The sequence below is a fragment of the Setaria italica genome, chromosome V, assembly GCF_000263155.2.
Source record: "Setaria italica strain Yugu1 chromosome V, Setaria_italica_v2.0, whole genome shotgun sequence".
Lineage (NCBI taxonomy): Eukaryota > Viridiplantae > Streptophyta > Magnoliopsida > Poales > Poaceae > Setaria > Setaria italica.
The window spans coordinates 32,557,982-32,582,175 of NC_028454.1; the positions used below are offsets into that span (position 1 = coordinate 32,557,982).

The 24,194-nt window shown below is 48.3% G+C and overlaps 1 protein-coding gene across 1 annotated transcript; it reads right to left on the bottom strand.

The window, feature by feature from the left end:
• Nucleotides 1-1,456: 1,456 nt before the first annotated feature.
• LOC101786475 (WUSCHEL-related homeobox 7) lies at nucleotides 1,457-5,527 on the bottom strand. Its single transcript, XM_004969415.3, has 3 exons — nucleotides 5,144-5,527; nucleotides 3,897-4,985; nucleotides 1,457-2,132 (listed from the first exon to the last, which is right to left on the bottom strand). The coding sequence occupies exons 1-3, from the start codon at nucleotides 5,325-5,327 to the stop codon at nucleotides 1,804-1,806; spliced, it is 1,602 nt and encodes a 533-aa protein (XP_004969472.1). The 5' UTR covers nucleotides 5,328-5,527; the 3' UTR covers nucleotides 1,457-1,803.
• Between the last annotated feature and the right edge of the window lie 18,667 nt (nucleotides 5,528-24,194).

Here is a 24,194-nt window from a genome sequence, read left to right on the forward strand (position 1 = left end):
ATAGTATCAACTTCCACTTATGTAAAGAAACTACATGATGAAATGTATTAAATAATATGTGGCTTGCTGTTTCGCTGTTTTAATGGTTGTTTCTCAAGTCTGGAACTCCTCCTTTTTAATATAATTTGAAGCTCTCCTACCTAGTTCGTTTAAAAAAAGAAGCAATACGTGGCTTAAGCTTAAGAAAAGAAATCTTTCCACATAATGGACACATTTGTATCTTATTAAAATAGAAGTCACTATATGTTTCAAAATATATGTAGTCAAACCACGCCTTTGTCCTTATTAAAAAGGACAGGCCTTTGCCTCGTTTTTTATCGAGATATTTCACCTAGTAAGGCCATGTTTAATTTACATAAAAAAGTAGGAAAAATGGAGTGAATATTTTCCTATAAATTTTTCATTATAGCAGCATTTGGATCAAAGGAAATTGGCACAAACCACTCCAAAGGAAGCATGAGCAAACCTGTACTTTTGGAGGAAAAGAAGAGCTCTTTAATGTTTAGAAATCTTTCTGCACTTTCGCAGCTTTTACGTTTTGTGTTGATTATTAGCCTTGATTTCTAATCCCGTGTTACTGGTCATTTGTCATTATCCCTGCAGCATGTGATTTACATTTTTCCTGTTTTGGCATGGCAGTCCAGTCTATTTCTTACTTTTCTCCATCTTCCATTTTCCTTTTTTTGAAAGGGGGGAGCTTATATTAAATTAACAATTCATATTTACAATTAAATTCCAAAGCGCATGCCGCAACACCTTTAGAAACAATACAAGATGAGAGTTCTCTCCTACCAATCTATCCTAGTTCATGAGCCACTCCATTTGCACTTCAAACATGTTCTCATTTTTTGCTGTTGATCGAAAATGATGCTGCTGGACAATGAATGCTATTTTTGGCGTAGTGGTTGACAAATGAAAACTATTTTGGCCTCTTCGTACTTCCTGACAAGATAATTGTCAATATCACCAAGTATTATTTACTTGACGGATGTGATTATTAAGGGAAAGCAAACATTGAGTATGAATTTTCTTTAGAGCAACTCCCACCGAGCTCCTGTTCCTTCAAATACGAGGCCCCTAAATTCAAATTCTACCCCTAATTCTTAGCCTGGCTGCTCCAATCATTCCTACTTAGAGAAAAGAGTGGGGGCCTTTTACATCAGTGGGGAGAAAATAATGAGGAATCTCTCATATGTAAAATAAGTCATTAAGCCCTCAAAAAATAGGATAGGGAGCCAAATGGGAGAGTGGCTGGGGGAAAAAAAAATCCGTGCATGATTTTCTTTTTTCCTTTTCACATCGCAGATAAAATCTATCCAACTTGATCAGATGAAAACTCCAAAACGGTATTGTAAAGATATATATTAGTACTTGTTTTCATATTTGTTCCAACAAAGTCTGCTAAACACGTTTTTCTTTTCGTTTTGCATTAACCAGATAATGTTCCAACAGGATCAGATGAAGAACTTGCACATGGTCTACTACTGCCAAGCTAGGCTTAACATTTTCTTAAGATGCTGGTACAGTACTCACTAGTAATTATACTTGCAGAGACGTACACCAACATACGATCAGGACATACTTTCGCATGATATAGCTCCGTAATGTTCTTACTGCCTAGCTAGCGTGCTGCAGTGCACGCAAGACGCAACAGAACACAACAAAAGCATGGATAAATCGGTGCACACATGCAGCAATGCAGCATATATTCTTGATACCCTAAACCACTTGTCACGTACTAATAGTAGGCCTTTGCACGGCACGGCCGGGAACGCTTGCTTCTGCACGCTTTGCGTCCGTTCTCTATACCAGCACGTAGTAGAAGGCGCCGTGCTGCAGCGGTTGCACGGTGCAGCCCGACGCGTCCACGGGGACGTGCTCGAGGTCGAGGCCGCGCTCGCCGGCGCAGCGGAACAGCACGGCCGCCTCGCCGAACTGCGCCCGCACGTCGAGCCTCGCCGCCGCGACGCTGTGCGCCACGCTCCTGCCCGTGACGCTGTCCGTGATGCACAGCGCCGCGACGCCGCCGCCCTCCTGCTGCTCCCCCGCCACCGCCGCCGTGGCAACGGCAACCGGCGCGCCGGTACTGGTGGTGGTGGCCCCGGCGCCGAGGGCCCCGTCCGCTGCTAGTCCTGCATGCGTCCATGTAGAGAGACAGTCAAACAAACGGGGAGCGAGTGCGCGGTAGTATTAACTGCCGCGAAGTTATTGTCAGTGGCCCGTGAATTCAGAAATCGAAGGCGTTTGAGGAAACCCAAGTAAAATGACACAGTCCAGCCCAATGCATGCGTGCACATGAACACTTGAACAGAGCCGGCCTTGAATTGCCATGCACACGCACGCTCACTCTAGGTAAAGACGCCCTGTAGTGTGAAAGGAACTTTAAGGGGCTTTGCTTGGACGCCTAGCGGCAGAAATTTTGACCACCGTCACTTCAATCTTTTCAAGAACGTACCTACGCATGCAAAATTTACCATATTCTACCCTTTTACTACGGAGAGAAGCTACTATGACAAGACCTCACAGAAGGGGGCACAATTTATGAGTTGTGTGACTTGTGACCAAGCCCTAGGGTTATTGCCACTCATCCATAGGGTTGCACTTGGATTCCCAGCTTTATTTTTCTCCAATTTCCAATATTTTAAATTTTAAATCATACAATTCAGATCTTTTCAGTAGTACTATATACATTAGTGCCTTTTCTATACTTGCATTGTTTCTACATGGATGGCAAGCTACACTCAAGCAATATCTGTGTTTGCGGGGACCAAAATTGGAATCATGCTGTAAACCTCGTGCCTTTTGTTCCCCCAACTCTAGTCGTTGCATGAACATGTCGACTGATGCAAGCACAGCACGCGTGCAGAAGATGCATGGACTCGTTACGTGCAGTATTGGATGCATGTACTCCCTCCCTCCTCCGTTCTCACTCCCCGAGAATTCAAATCGTAATCAACTTTAACCAAATATATATAACAAAATATTAATATTTATGATACATAATTAATATCATTAGATAGATCGTTGAATCTATTTTCATAATAAATTTATTTAAAAATATAAATATTTTTAATATTTCCTACAAATGTAGTCAAACTTTAAAAAAGTTTGAACAACACGTTTTCCACGGCAACGGATATTAAGGGACAGAGGAAGTACATAAGATGATACGATGTTTTGTCACCATGAAATAGTTCACATCTTTGAAACATCCTTTCTATCACGAACTTTTGTTCCTGATGTTTTGTCACCATGAAATAGTTCACATCTTTGAAACATCCTTTCTATCACGAACTTTTGTTCCTGATGGGGAGAACACCTCGCAAATTTTGGTCTTTTCTAAAGCTTCGCGCTTACAAAATGACAAATCCCGCAACTTTTATCATGCATGCGGGAAAGTGATGCATGAAAAAGGCCGTGACAAGATTGAACATCTACAAGAGATTTTACATATGGCCTAATCTTCCCTGATTGCCACATGCATCCCTTTAGGCATACAAACACTGACTGCAGTGCCCTTTTGCGTTGGGATCAGTAAGATGTGATTGGAGCTTTTTATCAAAAGGAAATCTGTGCAACCCCACGCGAACAAGCATGCAGATTGGACGTCTTTGCGCATATCATAAGGCATGGGAAGCTAGTAGTCTAGTGCCATGTCAAGCGCGCTCCTATGTCATAGCTAGTGGCAGTAGCAATGTACACTACTATTTAAATTCAAACGAACCTGAAAGAGAGACACAATATACTACTACTGATCATGTGATGCGACACACTGACAGCCCTAATTCATACAAACACAATCCATGCATATGATGATATAATACGTACTGAGCACAAAAAAAAGGAAGAGGTGAACAGACTCCAATGGTGCTCCAAGATTGATCGAATTCACATACCTTGCAGTTGCATCAGATCATAGTTGGCGACGACGCCATTAGGAGCAGCACTACTTGCAGGCAAGCCTGTCAGCCGAGCCGTAGTAGCTGTGGCAGCCACGGTCGCCACGGTGACAGCAGCGTCCCGCATCGTTGCAGCACCGGCGGTCGCGTCCACGGCCGTGCTGTCGCCGAAGCAGTACTGCAGCAACCCCAGCTTCGTGGCGTCCTCGTGCGCCACCTCCCTGGCAGGCGCCGCGTCGGTGTTCTTGCCGAGCTGATGATGCTCGGCGCCGCCACCGGGACAGTACTGCCCGAGCCCTGCGCCCCAGGTGGTGCAGGTTCTTTGGCCGGTGATGGCCGGCTCTGTCACCTCGTTGCACAGCCCCAGGAACGCTCCGGCGGGCAACGCCGCCGGTGGCTGCTGTTGCACGGGCACTGGAACGTGCATGTACTGACCCCCGAGAATGGCGGCGAGCTCGGCGGCCGACAGGCAGCAGCCCTGCGGCCACGGCTGGAAGATGGGCTCGTCGGAGGCCACGAGGTCGTGCACCTTGTGCGCGGGCGCCGAGGCCGGCGGTGCAACGGGCTGGCCCTGGTAGTACATCTGGGGGCACGCCGCGGCGAGCGGGCCGAGCAGGTCCATGGCCGCGGTGGGAGACATCGCCTGCGCCGCTCGCTTCGCGGCCGGCCTGCTGGACCCCGAGGAGCGGTCGGAGGAGGACGAGGACGAGGAAGTGGGCGCCGCCTGCGGCACGGGCGAGGCGAGCAGTTGGACCTGCTGCGTCGTCGTCAGGAGCTGCGGCGGCGCCGGGGGCGGGGGCGGGGGCGGCGTGACGGCGGCGGCGCGGGCCGGCGCGCGCGCGGGGCACGGGCGCGCGGCGCCCGCGGCCCGCAGCTTGTTCTTGGAGCGGGACTTGCGGTTCTGGAACCAGTAGAAGACGTTGGCGTCGCCGACCTGGCCGTACTCCTGCAGGCGCATGCGGATGCGCGGGATCTCGTCGCGCGGCGGGTTGATCATGCCGGAGTTGAAGATGGCCTCCAGGATCCGGATCTGCTCCGGCCGCGGGTTCCACCGCGGCTTCGGATCCGGGGTCCGCTCCTCGCCGCCTGCACAAATCACACAGATCAATCGAGCAATTCCCTCTCGATCTTGATCCCTTGCAAGCAAAACCCTACCCCGAAGTACTGGCATGCAAGTAAGGCTGCAACAGGATCATGCATGCACACACAGCTCCATCGATGCGCACGACGATAGGGCGGCGTACCTGCGTAGCCTGAGGAGGGGTGCTTGTTGAGGCAGGAGCCGCCGGTGTTGGTGGTGTTGCCGCCGCCGGAGAGGAGGGACGACGGCGGCGAGCTGCTGATGTCAGGCTGCGGCTGCCACTGCTCGGCGGCGTGCTTGGACCTGAACATGCTCGGCCAGTGCCTGTTGTTGAAGGAGGAGGCCATGCCGATCGAGTCCAGCCTTGGTCGATCCTCCCCCCTATGCAGCACCACCAGATCTTCAAGCAAGCTCACGACGGCGAGAGAGAGTGGCGACGGCTAGCAGGGATTCTTTCTTAACTATTACCCGTGCGCCTGCAGCTGCCGCAGAGGAATTATGTGGAGGAATCAACAGGCCGTGGCGAGAGGATCAGTGTGCTAGCTTGGCTTCCTATACTACCGTGTGCCGTCGCTTTGGTCTTTCACCTAGCTAGCTGCCCCTTATAATGGGCCGCACCTACTACCCCGGGTCTCGATCGCGAAGTGTGGCCGCGCAATGAATGGTCTCCCAGTTCTACTGGCCGATCGAAGCCGCGCTCCCCGCTGCTCCTGCTTGGAGATGCGCGCGCGCGTGGTGTGACCGGGCCCCGTCGCGTTGCGCCGGGAGGGAAGCCGCGCGGCTCGCCCCCGCTGCGCCGCTGGTGGTGCCGGATGGGTGGTGCACCGTGCGGAGGGTACGCGTCGTACGCGACTAGGCGAGCCCCCTGCCAGGCAAGGAAGACACGGAAGGGCCCCGACGCGACGGGCCCCTGCTGCTGCGTCGTCTCTGACGGTGCCTTTTCCGCAAGAGGCCGCGTGATGGCGACCCGGGGGATGGATCGGCTCCCATTTGCCGGAAGGAATGAGGAGAAACGGTAGCGGCGTCACATGGCGTTTTGTTGACCGTGGTCGGGCGAGTCTGTTGTTGCGAGGAAGAGGAGTATCTCCTGCGCCGCACAGGAGGAGAAACTGGGGAAAATGTACGTAACCGCAGCGCGAGTCACGCGCACTCGGTGGACAACCGAAATTTGCTGTACAGTTTTGAGTGGACGTTGGACGCTAGCAGGTCCGGTTGATACACACGTCAGTAGGATATTGAATGTGTTGCCTACTAGCACGTTACTACAGGACGATTACGGACGGACGGAGACGGATTTCAGTAAATGCGGTGTACTCTACGAGTAGTCGTGCAGGAGTGGGATAGTAGTCATTTGTACTAGTGGCGTACTGCCACCACCAAGGAGGCAAGGCGTGCACCTTCTCTGCAGAGTTTCAGTCGAGGAACAAGGATCGGAGTGCACCATGCCTGTCATAATCCTTCACGGATTACTGGCTGGCCTCGGTATCCATTCTAACAAGGTTGAATAATCAGTTCAGAAAGCTTTGGATGCCAGTTCCATCCCGCTTTTCAGTTCAGAAAGGCCACTCACGACGTGCCAAATGTTACTACAACAGCTTTATCTGCCCGTTTCCCAGCTTTCCCCAAGCGAATTTGGCTCGTCTTATCCGGTCAAAAGAGCCAGGCAGCAGAGTTAATGCCAGTGGATGTGGAGTTGTGGACTGGGGCTGTTTCCTTCTTTCTTCAGTTCTTGTGTGTTTGAGCAAGAGAGATGGTTTCCTTGTTTCTTTTCTTGCTTTGGCTTATTGTGACGTGGCATTGAATGCGTGGGGGATCCAAGTGCTACTACTCCTACTAGAAAAGAGTGAAGAGAGCGGAGGATTATTCTTATGGAGTGTTGATGATGGAGAAGTTGTTGCATGGAGTAAACAAATGGCGTAGAAGGCTGGGGAGGCGATGCGTGTGCGTTTACTCGGCACTGTACGTGTACGCCGCATGCATACATGCATGGCGCATGCATGCACCGGAAGAGAACCCAAGGAAGACGACGACGGTCGCGGGGACCCGGCCGGCCGGCACCGGCAGTGCTGAGGTGAGAATTTCTGGTCCAAGGCAGTAATGGCATTGCCATCTGCTGGTGACGAGTGATTTATTGATGGTATGGATTGACTCGAGAGAACCGGCGTGCACACATGACACATGCATGGTGACTTTTGAGTTCCTTGGACTGGAAGGTGTTCTATACCTCTGAGGAGGAAGAGTACTGCTCATGTACATAAACCCAAGTTACCAACTGCCCTAGGGAACGTGTTTAAGGAATTTTGAGGATAGAGCTTAAAATGTAGCAAACTAAATCACATAATCCATCTCTTCACATTTTGCAGTACTACTATATATAATGTAATTAATGAAAATATAGGTTAAAAGGATTCAAACAGATGAAACACAACAAAAAGAAATCATCGGAATTTCTCACCTTTCAATATGTGCCTTCGATTTGTGCTTGGAAGGCTGGTTTCTTCTATAGGGAGATGGCAATGTATCTACTGACAGTCGGGGCTATGGTTTTGAGTCCCTTTAGGCCTAGGGTCAGACCAAGATTCTCAAAGATTAGAGGAGGTGGGGAGAGCTACCCGAAGAAAAGGAGGGCAACACAGAATAGTAGAGAGTGTTGGAGTTGAGGAAGAACAGCTATAGCGGTGGATGCACCTTGGTGGAGGTCATGGTGTGGGAACGATTGTGTGAAGGAACGGTGGGGCGAAGGGGAAAGTTTGGTAGAGGGTAGAGTTGAGGGAAGGTAGCAAATAGGAACTCTTACATAAAGCCATTCATGTTAGAGTATCCGGTTCCCGCCGTCCTACCACCCCTCCGTCTGCCATGATGCCACCACCTCAAGGTAACCTATCTCCCAACTCACGTACCTACATTGGCAGGGAGTCGGAGAGTGAAGCAGGGGCAAAACCAGCAGGAGGTCTAGGAGGATGGGGAGAGGGTGAGTGAGTTGGGGTTGAGGTAGGATGCCTTTATTTTAAGGGCGTGATTAGTTGCTCCGGGTACGGGGAGCCGGTATGGAGGACCGGTCCAGGCTCACGGGAGGCAGGTTGAAATCGTTCACCGAGCTGTGTTTGGTTGTCTTTGTTGTTGGTCCAGTATGAGACGGAATCGTGTTTAGTTGCATGTATGGATAAGAGTTTTGGGTGTATGTCACATGGGCCCTGCGCGCTCACCTGCACCGTGCCATCCTGGCTCGCGAGGGAAGGTTGTTTTTGGGCGGATGGAGGGATGCGGGATGGGAGGGGTGGAGTGAACGAGAGGGTGCAGCCATATGATGCGGGGAGAGTAACCAATCACGTCTAAGTGCACGAGATGATGCCGGATGGTCCTCCGGACGCCACCATCCCGCCTACCAATCACGCCCTAAATGGTGGATGGTGCATCATTATATACTAGCATAAATGTCCGTACGTTGCTATGGGTCCTTACTTGCTCTCACGTTATTATTCGCTTGTTCCTAATATATTGGCTTCGCTTCATAATATGTTGGTGCGTTATCCCTAGTAGGCATCTCTTTGCAAATATAGTAGTAGAAGATATTTGTGGGTGGTTTGATGCCATCTGATTATTACGTGGGACCCACACATGGAAATAAAAAAATTTACCGCTTAACCTCCACTCTATCCATTCATTCGATTTCCTCTGTACTCATCGTTATCCAGCCAGTCGCTGCCTCTTCGTCCATCGGCACCACCCGCATTTTGCCCCATCCTTGCCATCGCCTAAGCGCTGCGCATCTTGACCCATCCTTGCCATCGCCCAAGCGCTGCGCATCTTGTCATCCTCGCTGTCGCCTAGGCAAACGCTCGTCCTCCCTGTGCCTAGCCTCATTCCCGCTTCGAGCGCTAGGCCACAACGCCTCTGGCCGCCATGAGCAGGAGTGCGTTCTCCTCTTCTTCTCTTTTCCATCCACCTCCCTTCTATAATCTACTCCAAATCGTTCCAATCAAGTGCAAAATTGAGCCCCAATTGCTAGATGTGGAGGCCTTAGTTACGGATATGAAGGGGATGGATGTCATTGAGACGGGGGTGTGAGGTCCCAGCTTCCACCCCTGTTTGCGTTGCCTGCCAACTGCTGCTGCACCCCCCTCCCTGGCACCATGCCCTCGCTGGCACATGGCTCTACTTGGTTGACTGCAAGAAGGCACTCGGCTCCTTGTTTCCTTTCCCCTTCCTCCTCTCTCCTTCACCCCTTAGGTCTAGGTGGCGGGTAGGGCGTGCAGCCCGAGGGAGCAGCTGCCCGTCAGGGCGAGCAGCAGTAGTGCGTGGTGAGCGCAGGGAGGGTTGGCCACGCGAGCGACGGAGCGGTGGTGCGCGTCCCGCGCCGCCGCCGGCAAGCGCGCTGTGTGGGCGGGACAAAAGAACAAGAGCGAAGGTTGGACCTCGGGTCAATTGCAGTAAAGTTTGGGGACCTTTTTGCAAAATTGTCAAGACATATTCCAAGGACTGCGGGTTGATTACGAAAAAGTTGAGGGACTTTTTTTGCAAAACAACCATGATGGTTGGAAGAAACAACCACACTTTAATATTAGGTGGAGATTGATCCAAAGATTTAAACTTTCACAAAATTCTTTTTAGATAAAAGCATCCAGGAGATCCAATATACACAACCATGAAAATTTACCAACCCTGACCATGGTACCTTTTCAAGTTATGTTTTAATTCTGATGTTTCATCATTGATAATTTTCCACGTAGATGTTAGGTCCAGGCAAAACATTCATTATGTCAATTGTGGAGGCCACAATTCCTTTTCTTTATTTAGCAAAGACACTATACAAAGGCATATGCTCAAATACATACAATCACATTCATTCCTATAAACACACGCAAACTCATCCATGTGATTGGCTCCGAGAGTCTAGACCGGGAGATCTTGAGATTGGCTAAGTTACCACTTACCACAGATGTCTCACTGTCAACAGGCATGTTGCGTGCCATAGAAAGAAAAATTAGTAAAAATACTAGCATATGAGATGGGACGGATACTCGAAGGATAATTTCCTCTATATAAGAATTACGAAACCTAACCAACTAGGGACCACATACCATAGTCCCATGAACTTTTTCTTAAAGTTCATGGTTTCTTATTTTGATGACTTTAGAGTTGCGAGTTCAAAACCATGTTTATGTGAAAAAAATGTACTCCCTCTGTCCCAGAATATAACTATGTTTAGCTTTTTTCAAACTCAAATCTTTTTAACTTTGACCAACAGCATCTCTAAAAATAATTATTTCAAATAGAAAAGGTTACATATTATAATAGTTGGTTTCACTGTAAATCTACTAACATCATTTTTATGTTATTAGCCTCCATGATTATTTTTCTAATCTTAGTCAAAATTCAAAAAAATTGACTTTGAAAAGTTCTAAACTTAACTATATTTTGGGATAGAGGGAGTACCTTATTACTAGGGGAATTTCCTTATTGTATATGCCACCGATACAACTCATAATGTCTCATATGCTATTGGATTTTCTATGACACGAGGGACCCTCCACAATCACTAACAATGGTACATGAAGGATTTAAGTTTTATCCAGTGGCATGTGAGCAAGTTTTCCTTATCAAAATATGGAAAGACACATGTTCTATGGTGGCAAATTGTTGACCACAAGTAAGGAAATTCAGAAAAAGACTAATAATATACAAGTGGAGGAAGATGCTAAAATGTGCAGAACTCATGTGTGCGAACATGCTAAATACGTGCCTTATTGGTCACACTCATTCTAAAGAAGTGTGTCAAGGTATAGATACTAGCCAAACACCTATTTTTCCCCATTATTCCTAATTTGGTCAACTGAAATTTCAGTTTATATAGTCAAAAGAAACTTATTTTAAAGAAAGTTTGGGGGGTTCACATTTGCCCTACTGAGAGATGCCCTTTGAGCTAGCGGCTTTGATTGTAGCAGGGAAGGATGTGAGGGATGCACAATAAACTGAAGCCAATGGCACTCTACAAAACACCCGCGTCACCCCCGTGAGGGCGACTCGGGCGAGTGCCGACACCCCCGCCGCCGCCCCTCCGCTAACAACAGCCCCGCTGCACCGTTGCCCGAGCGGGTCATCAAAAGCCCGTGCGGCTCGCGTTGAGGGAAGTGGCGGGGCCCCTTCGCCTTCCTCCGGCGGATCTAGGCAGGCACGGCCGCCAATGGACGCCTGAGGGAGTTTGCCAGTGTGGCGGTGCCACGCGGCGGCGGTGACCGGGCGGCCATGGATCCGTCACGGTGCTGGCTGGATCCGGTGGCTGGGCGACCGGTGCTCCCCTGAGACGGTGGATCTCAAGGGTGACGACGCGCGGTCAGCATCGGCGACGGCTGCACGGGAGACGGTCTGGGCTTGCGGTGCAGCAGCGCGGGGTAGGCAACGGCCACAACTTGGCATGAGCGATGCTGCGGCCTGGGGTAAGTGCGATCGGAGGAGAGGGATGAAGCTCGTGCGGTGGCCAGCATCGGCTAGCCATGAGGAGGCACCCCACGACGATGGAGACCGGGCGGCCACGGATCTGGCACAGCACCGGCCGGATCCGGTGGCTGTGCGACAGGAGCGACCCGAGGCGGTGGCGGCAGCCGGCGGCAGTGTTCGACGGCGCGTGAGGAGGACGACGGCCGGCGTGGGTGACGGTTCTATTTTACGCACCACGCGGAGGTGAGGAGGGACCCGCCATCGAGAGAGGAGAGACCCAGGGCGCGACCGACGAATGGCGAGCAGAGACAGCACGACAAAGCTGGGAGCTGTTCGCCTACGCGCGGAGCGGCTTTTTTCCGGCAGTAGCGGCGGCGGAGAAGATGGAGCATCCGGAGCTTGTCGGGTTTCTGTTTGAGTGGCTCTTGGCATTGGGGACGACCTGGACGGTGATGCTCCACGATCTCGGGGCCAGTGGCAGCGGCAGCCACTCAAGTCCTGCCCGCCTAGCACTACAGGTCTTGTGTCTTCAATGGCGGCGACGTGGTGTTGCGGTCGGGGTGGCCTGTGCAAGGCGTGCCAGCGACACCATGGAGGCGCGGCAGGGACGTCTGGCGCAGGGGTGAGCTGGCGGCACCAAGGTGGTGCTTCGGGCGTTGTCGGGCCACCTCTCCTAGGATGAGGAGTTGCAGAGGCGGTGACAGGAGAGGGAGGTGGCTGGGCGCTGGTGTGGGCTCACACGACGAAGAGGAGGTTGCGCGCGGTGAGGCATGTGTGGAAGGTGGCGCCGCACCGAGGAGATGCCTGACGTCGCGTGATGGTGAGGTGGTGCGACGGTGGCCGTGTGCGAGGAGTGGGGGTACGACCGAGTGGAGTAGAGGTGGAGGAGAGTAGTGTGTGGAGGCGCAGCAGCGATGCTGCCCCGGATGGGCTGCCATGACTGTGGTCCAGGAGTGCAGAGCCGTGAGCATGCAGCGAGGGGTTGGGATGCTCCGGGTGAAATCCCTCTCTGACGTTCTTGATGGTGGAGATGACAGCGGAGCCCTAGGGCTTCGTTTTTCCTGTTGGGGGGCGTCAATGTCTGAGCTACAACCCTGCTGCACGGGGGTCCTCTGGGTGAAAACTCCATCCAGATCCTGAATGAGCAACGGTGACGCCATTGGTGTCGTGCCCTCCTGGGAGGCATCATCTCTAGAGACCCATCTCAGTTTGTAGCATTATTGGTCCATTGGTCATGGACGGCAACAGCTGGTGGCGGCAAGTCCGCCGCGTGGCAAGCTGATGGGTGTTGCCGAGGCCACGTGGAGGCAATTGCAGTTATGATGGCGGCCAGGGGTTGTTGCATGGTGGTCGGTCTTGGCTGCTTGCAGCAGACCACGACGGCTGGCATTGCTTGGCAACGGTCAGTGCAGCGTGTGACTGTGTCAGAGGACGGTGCTTATGACAACGACATCATAGGACAACTAGGCTTGCAACAGACCGCGATGGGTTGCTCAGCTTGGCTGGGCTACCCGTTGCGGTACATCGTCAGAAGATGGCGCAAACGACTTCTCTGGCTTGCTGACATGGCGGCGGAGGCTTTTGCGCGGATGAAGCAAAGAGGCAAAGTCGAACTGCTGCGGCGGTCTAGTTCATCGATGGAGATCTTGTGGAGCGGGGCAACATTGCTCACTACTCTAACGCTGACAAAAGAAACAGACCAATGACATGGAGTACTGTGGCGGGTGAGGCGAGGCCACCGCGCGTGGTGTTTCTTCGAGACAATGAGAGCGAGGTGGAGTCCAACAGTAGATGTGGTGAGGCCCCCGCGCGTTGTGTTATTGTGGTGGCGACTGCGAGGCAGCCTGCGAGAGGTCCGGATTTGGTGGTATCACTCTGTCAGGTGGAGTGTGGTGTTGCAGCGGTACTACAGCGGAGCGTCCCACATGGTGGTGGCCTTCTCGGTGCGGTGTAGTCTGCTTCTATCGGTTCCCTATCGACACAGGGCCACGCCTGTAGGTTTTGGAAAATACATGAGCGTGAATGTTGGTGGGTGCCGCCGTGGTGAGGCCGCGTTGACGTCCCAGTCCAATCGGTCGGGTGTGGCGGTTCTCAGTTGAGTGGTTACCCGCGTTGATGTCCCAATCCAACCGGGCGAAGTTGTTTTGTTTTGTTTTTCTTTTCTTTTCCTTTTCCTGCCTATGGCCTCCCAGGGTTGTAGTCTTGTATTTTTCTGCTATATCAATGAAACACGCACTATCTTGTGCATTGTTCTTTCAAAAAAAACTGAAGCTAGATATGATGTTATGACAACAACAATTAGCGTAGTAGTGTGTAGTGTTGTATAGCAAGAAGATGTTGATGGGAGGGGGCAAACACATTTTTTTAAATGAACTAAGCAAGAGAGCTACCAATTATATTGAAAAGAAGATAAAAACCCAGATTGAGCAATACAATAAAAGGGAAAAACAATAAACCCAATGCTAAACAACTCAACAAACATGCGACGCACCACTCTTCACACTACAAATACCAAGCCAATACTCCTATGCTACACACTACTCAGCCACCACAGACTCTACAACTTAGCATCATCGTCAGCCTCCACTTGAATGTTACTTTCCTCTGGTACGTGGCAACTCGCCTCAAACAACTTCATATACCACTGCCTGTAGTAGATCATTGATACCCTCCCAAGCCATGCTGATCAAGGCATTCTCCATCGCCTTAGCCTCGCTGATGTCGAGGATGAACATTTCCTTCAAAGCAACACCCATGTCCGCAAATAGGGGTCCATTCAACATGGCAATAAACTCTTGGATCATAGCCTCAATTGATCCAGGCTCATCATTCACAAGTCCAAGCTTGCAACAAAGGTTACGCTATGCTTGCTGCAATTGAGTCATTGAACATGTGGTGGAGAGACGTGCATTGCTTCGTACCTGTGACATGTCAAAAGTATGTTGCCGCTATCAATGAGGAGTTGGTGTTGGTGCTGGTGCTGGAGCTGCCTGAAGCACCAGTCGTGGCGGGATCGTGAAGAGGCTAGGCAAACCTGTGACATCATCATGGCTAGTTGGTTGATCCGCAATAGGAACTGCCTCGCCGCCTACTTGGGTGTTGCCACGCATCAACGGAGTGAGCCGACGCTAGTGGTGAAGCCCTTGGTGGACAGGGTGGCTGCAGCAATGATAGAGGTGGAATGGCAAAGAGGCTTACTGTCCCCCTATGTCAATGGTAGTAATTGCGTCCAAACTCGCAGTAGTGTGGACAGTCAAAGCAGACATGTTGGTGTGGATCGTTGCATCATGTTTAGTCCCTACTCTAGTGAACTCTACATCATCAGTTGCCATGACATGCAGTGTGTTGTCGCCTATTAGATCTTTGTTGAAAGGGAGCGATGGACTGACAGCATTGTCCTCTTCATTATAGTTCCTGATATGTAGATCCTTGATGGCAAAATTACGGGAGCATGTGGGGCCCTAACTCAGGAGGGGCAAAATTGTTCTTTTCAATCGTACTTCACGGTGCATGGATGGAGATATGGACAAAATGTCATTATCGGGCATACACCCCAGGTCCACGAGTAGGCCTTGGACGGCCCACCAAGGGACGTACTCGGACAAGATCAGAACAAAGGATGGGCGTATCCTACTCGGACTAATCAAGTATGTTTATGGAAAACTACTCGGGCCATTACCGAGTAGAACTCTGTAATAGTACCCGACTAGGACTCAGACTTGTAACTCTGCCCTCCCGTGTATATAAGGGCGGGCAGGGACCCCTCTCAAGAAGGAGAAAGGGGGAACGAACCTCAATACACGAGGACAACTCCAGTTCATCAAATACAAACCAACATACAGGACGTAGGGTATTACGTGATCTAGCGGCCCGAACCTGTCTAAATCGTGTTCCTTGCGTCACCATTGATTCCTTGATTCTCGACGACCCTTACCGCATAAAAGACCACCTAGGGTACCCCCTAGGTGGGTTGCCGGTCTAAAACACCGACAGTCATTGAGGGGATAAAACTTAAGTTTAATGGCACTGAAAGAATTTCATGAAATTTTATAGCACATAGGGAAACGTCATAGATTTTGATGGTACTGAGTGTCGACGTTTAGTAACATCAACTAGTGAAGATTTGCCACGTGAATTCTCGGATGGGTTTGTTTGCAAGACACAGGAGATTTATACTGGTTCAGGCGATTTGCCCTACGTCCAATTGGAGATATAGATTCTTTATTCTCGGGCTCGAGAGCTTAAGTTTGCAGTAAGGGGTTACAAACGGTGCGTGTGTGCGTGTGTTCTACTGGGAGTCGAATCGCTTCTCTTGTCCCCCATGTCCTTATATACATGGCTCACGGGGAGGGTTACACTGTAGATTGTCGTGGGAAACCCATTCAGTTGAGCGCTCTCCTCTGATTGGTAGTCGTGGGGCTCGTCCTCCAGTCGGGCCCTCTTTCTACTTAAAACCCACTGAGATCTTCGTCAGCGCCCGCTCTTCCAGTCGCCTTGGTTGTTGAACCCAACCCTTACACGTATCTGGGGGGCGGCACCTGCCCCCGGTCACTTCACCTGACAACGTCATGATGGTGAATTAGGCGTGCTTGACTGGGTATGATTCGGAACAGCACCACAGCGCCATTCCTGACTAGGGATCTTTGTCCTAGGGCGGCTTTCCTTTCCTCCGAGGCATAGACAACGGTGCGCTCGACTGATCGGCCTGCGTTTCCCACTCTTTGGCTCACGTGGACTTGGTTGCGGCTGTCACATCGGGTAGGTCTAGCTATGTGGTAGGCCTAGCCCATCATTATATCTCGACTCTCGTGTGACGCCTTGGGCCGGTCCGATGGTCTGTTTTCCTCGATTCTTGGGCCTCGCTCTCAGGTACCATTGGCTAGTCGAGCGGTGATGGCGGTGGCCTCCCGTCCGGTCCAATTAGCTTTGTTTTCTTATCCCTTCTCTACCCAGGCTTATTGATGGTTTAGGATATCCCTAATCCGGATACCCATCATTGAGGGAATTGACTTTTCTTTGTTAGAGAGGGGCATCATGTTGCCAACATCCCCCTCGGTGTAACCAATAGCATCCATCTCAAGCCTCTGATCTGGAACGTATCCTCCACATCCTGGTGAAAGAAGAGGATTGAAGAGCAGTCCATCTCGACCAATGGCATGTCATTCCATAGTCTATTGAACATTTGATGAACTGGCACCGAAGGTAATTGTGAAATAAGAGTAGGCGTTGTGTAGCCGTTGCCAAGCACATCATACCATTGACGGTCTAGAAATGCCCCACAAGTACCGAGAGTCTCACACTAACCAAGCTAGAGTTCACAATCGAGGATGTAGTCCTCGGTGGTCCTTAGCCAGTCCTAAATTTTCCCCCATAGCTCACTGAGCCGAGCATGAAGAGGCAATGTTGCACCAGCGATAATTTGTCTCCTTCATCGCAGAGAATGACATCTTTCTTGGTAAAAAATGCTTGTAGAAATAATAAGTCCTTGAACTTGAGCTTTGACATACTACAAGAAATGTTCCGACTAGTGACAAATAAAAGTGTCATAAACGCATTTTTTGTATCATAAACCGTGATTTATGATGTGGGAGTGATGAAAACTCTTCATCATTAGTCGAGCGTCATAAACCGTGACTAGTGATGTTCCTTATTTGGGTGCGTCACTATGATAATGACGAATAAAAATTCATCCCACATGTCATCATACACTGGCATTCCACGTCAGACCATAGTCTGATGTGGCATGACGGTTGTGACGAACTGTTTTGTCATAAATTGAATTAGGCTCAATTCTTATTGGACCGAGCCCAATAATTGCTGTCGTCATAGATTGATATAGGCCCAACTTGTTGTGTCGAGTCCCATAATTGCTGACGTCATAACTTGGTTTATGCCCAATTCTTGTTGGATCAAGTGCAACATATGCTGATGTCATAACTTTGTTTAGTCCCAATTCTTAATGGATTTAGCCTAACAATTGGTGACATCATAACTTTGTTTAGGCCAACAAAATAATGGGCCGAGTGGGCGAGCCCACGAAATTGTGGGCCTAGTTATTTTCGCGTGTAGCCCAGGTAGCGCTTAATTAAAATATAATCCAATTTATTATTACATAAAAATTAATTCGGTAATTGACATCACCATTAATCTTTACATACCACACATACAAATAAATATTTCTCATCACACTTCACACATTCTTATTCATGACCAAAGAACAAGCACAAGTATATTGTCCATAAGAGATCACAAACCACTACACATGATATCTCTCTGACCAAGAACAAAGCTGGCCTAGAAACACATTGAGCACAAACCACAATACTCACAAACCAGCACAGGCAGCTAGGAGGACATGAGCAGATGCTTAAGAAATACATTGACCTTCCCTCTGAGTTTAGCAGTTGATGAAGGAAATACTCAATTTCTCTTACTACTTTCTTCAAACTCTCAATCTCATCAGACTATATTTTCATTGCTACATCTAAATGTGCCTTCATCTTCAAGTCGCTCAACATTTGCTTCTGCTCAACAACTTGTTGTCTTAGTTCTGTAGCTCCTTGTAGCCCTCCGAAAGAAACTTCAGATCTTGATCTTGTAGCTGAGGCTGGCTGCATGCCCACATAATTAAGGAAGGGACTTGACTGCAAATCACGATGACCAGAATTTGGTACTGCAACCCCAAGGATTGTTTTTAATATTTTAGCCTACAAATGAAAGGAGCAGAAGTCAAACTTCAATCTTAAACAAAGCAACTGAATAAAGTAAAGAATACAGGAGTAGGATAATCACTTGTTTAGTTACATACCACGACATGTGATTGAATTTCAGCAATGTAGGAACGTGATAGTAGGCCCTGCACAATAAGTGTTTGGTCAGAGAATACCATGAACATAGAAATGCAGATGCTGACCTTGCATATAGATCTAGAGCAGCCAAAGTAAGATAAGGATCTCAAATCTAACACAATACACCGAAAAATTGACGACATCGCTAAAGAAATACTCCATCAGCATGGGGGCCGTGGCCACATCTAGGAGTAACTAGGCTCCGCTCCAAACAGAAATAAACTTGAGCAGAGTGCTCTCCGGAGAAGCAGATGTAGATCTATAAAATTGGAGGGGACTACAGAGAAAAGAAATGAGATTCTCACTTGTGGAGCTCGAAGATGCAATGGCTCATGGTTGGATGGGGTAGAAGGTGCTTGCGCAACATCCTCGATCAATTGCTCAGTTGCATAAGCATGGGCATAGCTACTGCATGGATGCTAAGATGTTCCTCCAAGAGTGCCGCCGACCATACCGCACTTGATGCCCGTCACCCGTGGAGCTTGCCGCCGCCGCCGAGGTACCCCGCGGGCGCTGAGGTCACCCGCCACCGCAGATCTAGTTAGACTTTACAGCTAGTAGAGAGGAGAGTGTTGATTTTGGAAATACAAGCCGGGAGTTTGGAGGGACACTGCGGTAGCCATGTTTTTATTATTTAGGGGGAGGCTACAGAATTTGAAGACCCCGCTTTCAAGTTCCTGGGTTCGAAATGAAAATTTGGTAAGCCGCACTTACCGTGGGCCTCTTCCAGATATTCGTCTCCCGCTTCAGTGAACCTGGGTGCATTTTCAGTCGCTGACCACAAAGGGGAATAACTACTTTCTCCAACTATAATGCTTGCGTGTTTGCTTTTTAACTTATGTAGATGTCAGGATTTTCCTTCTTTTTATCCTGACCAAAGCGCACTCGTGTACCCGTCAAATATTTCGTATGCATACCCGTGAACAAAAGCCTGGATATTCCGTCCTATACTTGTGGCAGGATTCTTGATCTATGTAGGCCTGCGTATTCTGAGCATCCCACATATTTTCATGGCTACTGTAATCCCATGAGGCGTGAGCTGGGAGAAGGTGCATTGCGTTGTTGGTTAGTCACGGTGCTTCAATAAATAGGCATGCCCCTAAGGCCTTTGCTCATCGACTCTACATCTTACATGCATTGTTAGTGGTTGTGCTAGGAGACATCGAGGGAAGCTAGCACGAGGAAGGAGAGGACCAAGAGGGCCAGAAAGGGCCCAGGTCGATCAGCCTAGGACCTTCTGGGCTGATCGGTCTGGCCCATTCTAGGGCCCGATTGACCTCCCGTTTCTTCAGCGTGAAGTCTACGATGATGTTTAGGATTTTTTCATCAACATTAACCAAGAGCCGCTACCTATTGGAGACTATAAATACCCCCTCATGGACTTCAAGGAAGAGGAGTTGGAGAGAGAGAGATAGAGAGAGAAGAAAACACCCCGCAAACACCATCCACAGCCGTCACAAGAAGAAAAATTGGAGAGAAGATTGGATCTACAAGAAGCCACGCGAAGAGGAGCACCAAAGGATGGAGAAACCTCCCAAGACAATCGGCTTGGAGGTGCCTAGGCCGATCGGCCTGGGTCTTTTCTACCCCAGATCGTCGTCGTCTTCGGTCCAGTTGATATATAGGGCGATCTTTAGCTAGAATTCTATCAACATATGTAAGATCATGGGGTAAAGTCTCTGTTTATCCTCGGGGTTGTATGGAGATCTTGATTTGTAATTGTTGAACCTCTTATTTAAGATCTATTTGTTATATATCATATCTTGGTGATGCTCTTTCATATAATGACTGGCCAGCGCTACTTTGAGTTGTTCATTTGCTTACCTGGAATGATCATCATGTCGTGTTCTTATCGTTCAATAATTGAGTACCCTCGTGTAGAACAACATGCGAGAGGGAAAGTGTTGGGCATGGTTCACATCCACTCACGATAACATTTAATCTAGTTCTTTCATGCATGGAGATTACATCTACAAGTGATCCTAGATCCTTAGGACAAGCGTTTCATCTATCTTGTTTACATCCATACTCTCTATCCGCTTTAATCTAAGTCACTAGTGTTTTTGTTAGTTCAATCTTATCATATACAAAGAACCTTCGGTTACATAGATTAGTGCTTAGTTAAGTATGAAAATCCACTTATTTCATGGATTGATAAACCTTGAGGAATTACTCTAAGGGAAGAGCTACAACTGATCCGTACACTGCGGTTCGTAAATTAGTATGCTAACTGCCGCTAACAGAAAGTAGCAGCACAAAATAGGGGACTGACCTGACCGTAGCTCCTACTCCTCCCTTCGCTGCTAGGATGCGCCATTCCTACCACTCGTTGCAGATCTGCACACCGACGCCTCTAGGCTCAAGTCTTTGCCACAGCCAACAGGAGCGTGCCGGCGAGTTCCTTGCAGTGTATGCTGTTGCAGATCTACCCGTTGCTCTGGCATGCAACTGGGAAGTGGACCACACTTATTAAAACCATAAACTGCATTATGTCTCAGTGGTAGTGCTAACTCTTTTGTCTCTTCAGAACCAAGAGGTCATCGCAGGTTCGATCCCTGTTGTGGACACTATTACCTTTTCATTTTTCTTCCTTTTTTATCTCAAACTTAGATGTGGATCCTGCCAGATTTTATTATCTCAGCTGCCAGTTGTATTATAACACAACACATTTGTGTATATACTACCAATATCTATATTATTAGTGTTCCTCAATTATGCAACATATCTAAATTCTGAATGGTAAATATGCTGGAATCAAATTGAAAGTAGATTAAACCAAAATTGTGTAATAAAATTGCATGTCATAGCCATTCTATTCATCACTACAAAGTTCATAATCATCATTCTTACTTATCCTAATTTGCCAGATAGTACATCACAGCAGGAATGATTGTTTGACCATCTTCACCACATTGGTGGCCTGTTCCAGGTGTCCCTTCATAGTCTGTAGCTCAACGGCAGTCGCTTCAAGCTTCATGTTAGCCTTTGCGCATTCTTCCTTCCACGACCTTGCTTCCTCTTCAGCTTTTGCCTTCCTCTTCACCAGCTTCATTAGAATACCTTTTAGTCCTAGCATCCCATTTAGGATCAACCCACATAAACGCCACGCATTTCAGCCCTTCATGCTGCAGACACCGATTACGTTTATACAATTCTCCATTTACAATACTAACATCAAGAGTACAAGCAAGGTTTATTACAATTGAAATAAGTTATCGTTTACCTTGCTGTAGGATGCATACCGGCACCCAAGGTTGTCAAATGTTCAATTATACCTCACAAGGAGGGCATACCCGTGCTTGCACTTGTTTACAGGATCCACAACGATAAGATCATCATCAGGAGGCTCCGATATGCCGCTACCAATGACTTCAAGCTCCTCTAGAAGGTAGTAAAATACAAGAAACTATCAATCCATAATACGATCCAAATTAAAAACTAACTGCACGACGAATCTAGTATGTTCAACCCAAATTCAAAAATCCCCTTCACTAGGATGATAGGGGAAAGTAGCAGCTCAAACTAGGGGTCTGACCTCACTATGGCTCCTCATCCTCTCGTAGCCAGGAGGTGGCGCAATCATCCTCCCGTCGCTGCTAGGATGCGCCATTTCCGCTGCGGGCCGTTGCAGATCTACGTAGCGAAAGTTGTCTTTGCGAAGCTTGCGAAGCATTGTGCCGGCCATTCAATTAGTAAAGACTCACCTAAAACTTACATGTGGGGCCCGATCACGGTAAAACTTTTCATTCGATCGGTAACAGGTTCGACCCACGGAAGGAGCACATTTTTCTTTTTATTTTACCACCCTATGTATCAGCTTAAACTTATATGTGGGACCCTGATTGGTTTATGATGTTTTCGCGAAATTTATGTCATCACAAAACCACCATGTAACAGTTAGTGACGATTTTTTTTAGCTACAGTGGCAACTTTTATGATGTTTTGTAACTTTGCCACTAAATCTACTCAGATGTGAAACTTTGTGACGTTTTCAGCCAGAAACGTCATAGATCTATGATGAAAATAAATGTATCATAGAATTTTCATCATAGATCAACATATTTCATGTAGTGATAGTGGGATTGACGTGTGGGGACAACCTTGGCTTGCATCACGCGAGCGTGAGAACTAACACGCGGTGTCATCACGGCCACAACCGTTTGCCTAGGGCTGGACACCGAGCCGGCTCAGCTCGGCTCGGCTCTGCTCTGTCTTACTCATTAGCCTAACAATCTAAGATTGAATCGAATCATTAACTAAACGAGCAAAAAGCCTGGTTCAGCTTGGCTCGTTAATAGCTCAAGCCAGCTTATTAGGCTCGCGAGTATGTATTTGGATTACCACCTCAGCATACATAAAATATATGAATTATAGCAATCATAAAGTTCTAAGCATCAAAATCCACCACCCATGAAACATGCACAACACACTAATCACAACTTTCAGACTTTAAGGACGCAAAGATAAATCATGGAATAAAATTTTAGCTCGGCCAAAAGTACAAATATCAGCTTGGCTCGTTAATAGCTCAAGCCAGCCTATTAGGCTCGCGAGTCAGATGTATTTGGATTACCACCTCAGCATACATAAAATATATGAATAATAGCAATTATAAAGTTCTAAGCATCAAAATCCACCACCCATGAAACATGCACAACACACTAATCACAACTTTCAGACTTTAAGGACGCAAAGATAAATCATGGAATACAATTTTAGCTCGGCCAAAAGTACAAATATCTTAAAAAAAACAACTAAGGCTGCACTCTTATTGTTTTGACCTCATAGTTCTATTGCAACTTGCAAAATGTGGACTCTGTATACCAACTTCAACCTTTAGTCTTCTAGCTTGATTGGCTCGTTAGCCGCTTGCGAGGCTCGAATTGACTCGTTAACAAAATGAGCAAAAATAGTTTCTTGGTTCGTTAAAAAAAATTGCCGAGCCGAGCTACGACCGAGCTGAGCTAGAGTTTTTGGCTCGACGTCTAGCCCTACGCGGACCCGATGGCCAAAGTGGAGGCGGGTGAAGCAACGAATAGGCTCGTGGCACGTCAAGGTACAGTGGCTGCAAGGGAGGCAGACGAAACATCACCATTGATTTTAGGGGGTGTTTGGAAACACCCTCCTAAACTTTAGTACCTGTCACATCGGATGTTTGGATACTAATTAGGAGTATTAAATATAGTTTAATTATAAAACTAATTGCACAGATGGAGTCTAATTCGCGACACGAATCTATTAAGCCTAATTAGTCCATGATTTGACAATGTGCTACTACAGTAAACATGTGCTAATCATGAATTAATTAGGCTCTCAATAGATTCGTCTCACGAATTAGTATAGGGGTTCTGCAGTTAGTTTTATAATTAGCTCATGTTTAGTCCTCCTAATTAGCGTCCGAACATCCAATGTGACCCTTCTAAAGTTTAGTACCTCGTAACAAACACACCTCACAAGTTGTGAAGTCATGGAGAGACGTACGGTTGATCCTGCAGATGAGGAAGTGGTTCCTCTGCTCTACTACATAGAGCCGGTGGGTTACTGACACGTGGACCCTCAAGAGCAGCCCCAGCAGTATGTAGAGGAGCCTCATCCGCAAACAAGACGCGCCTTGACTTGCTTTGTCGTCATTCTCCTCATGGGCGACGTGGGACTGGTGATGCGCTGCATCTTGATTGTGTCTCGTGCCCCCGATTGGGCACCAAGATCGCTAGCTCACGGCGTGCCTGTGCAGGGGGTCGTGCCCAGCAGAACGGGGAGGGAGAGCTAGATGGGAGCGCCCCAAGGATGTCAAACCAACTATATTCACCTCTGGACATATACAATACTATTATAAAATCATATAGTCTTAATAATAAAATATAATATGGTGATTATATTTTTTAACAAAAAGATAATAGAATATAGTGTATTCATTTCAAATTCTAA

Bases quoted from the DNA above. Each gene is read 5' to 3' on its own strand.
- LOC101786475 (XM_004969415.3), bottom strand. From the start codon at position 5,327: ATGGCCTCCTCCTTCAACAACAGGCACTGGCCGAGCATGTTCAGGTCC. The intron at 4,986-5,143 runs GTACGCCGCCCT...TGATTTGTGCAG, and splicing joins CCCCTCCTCAGGCTACGCAG to GCGGCGAGGAGCGGACCCCG. The intron at 2,133-3,896 runs GTATGTGAATTC...GGACGCATGCAG, and splicing joins TGATCTGATGCAACTGCAAG to GACTAGCAGCGGACGGGGCC.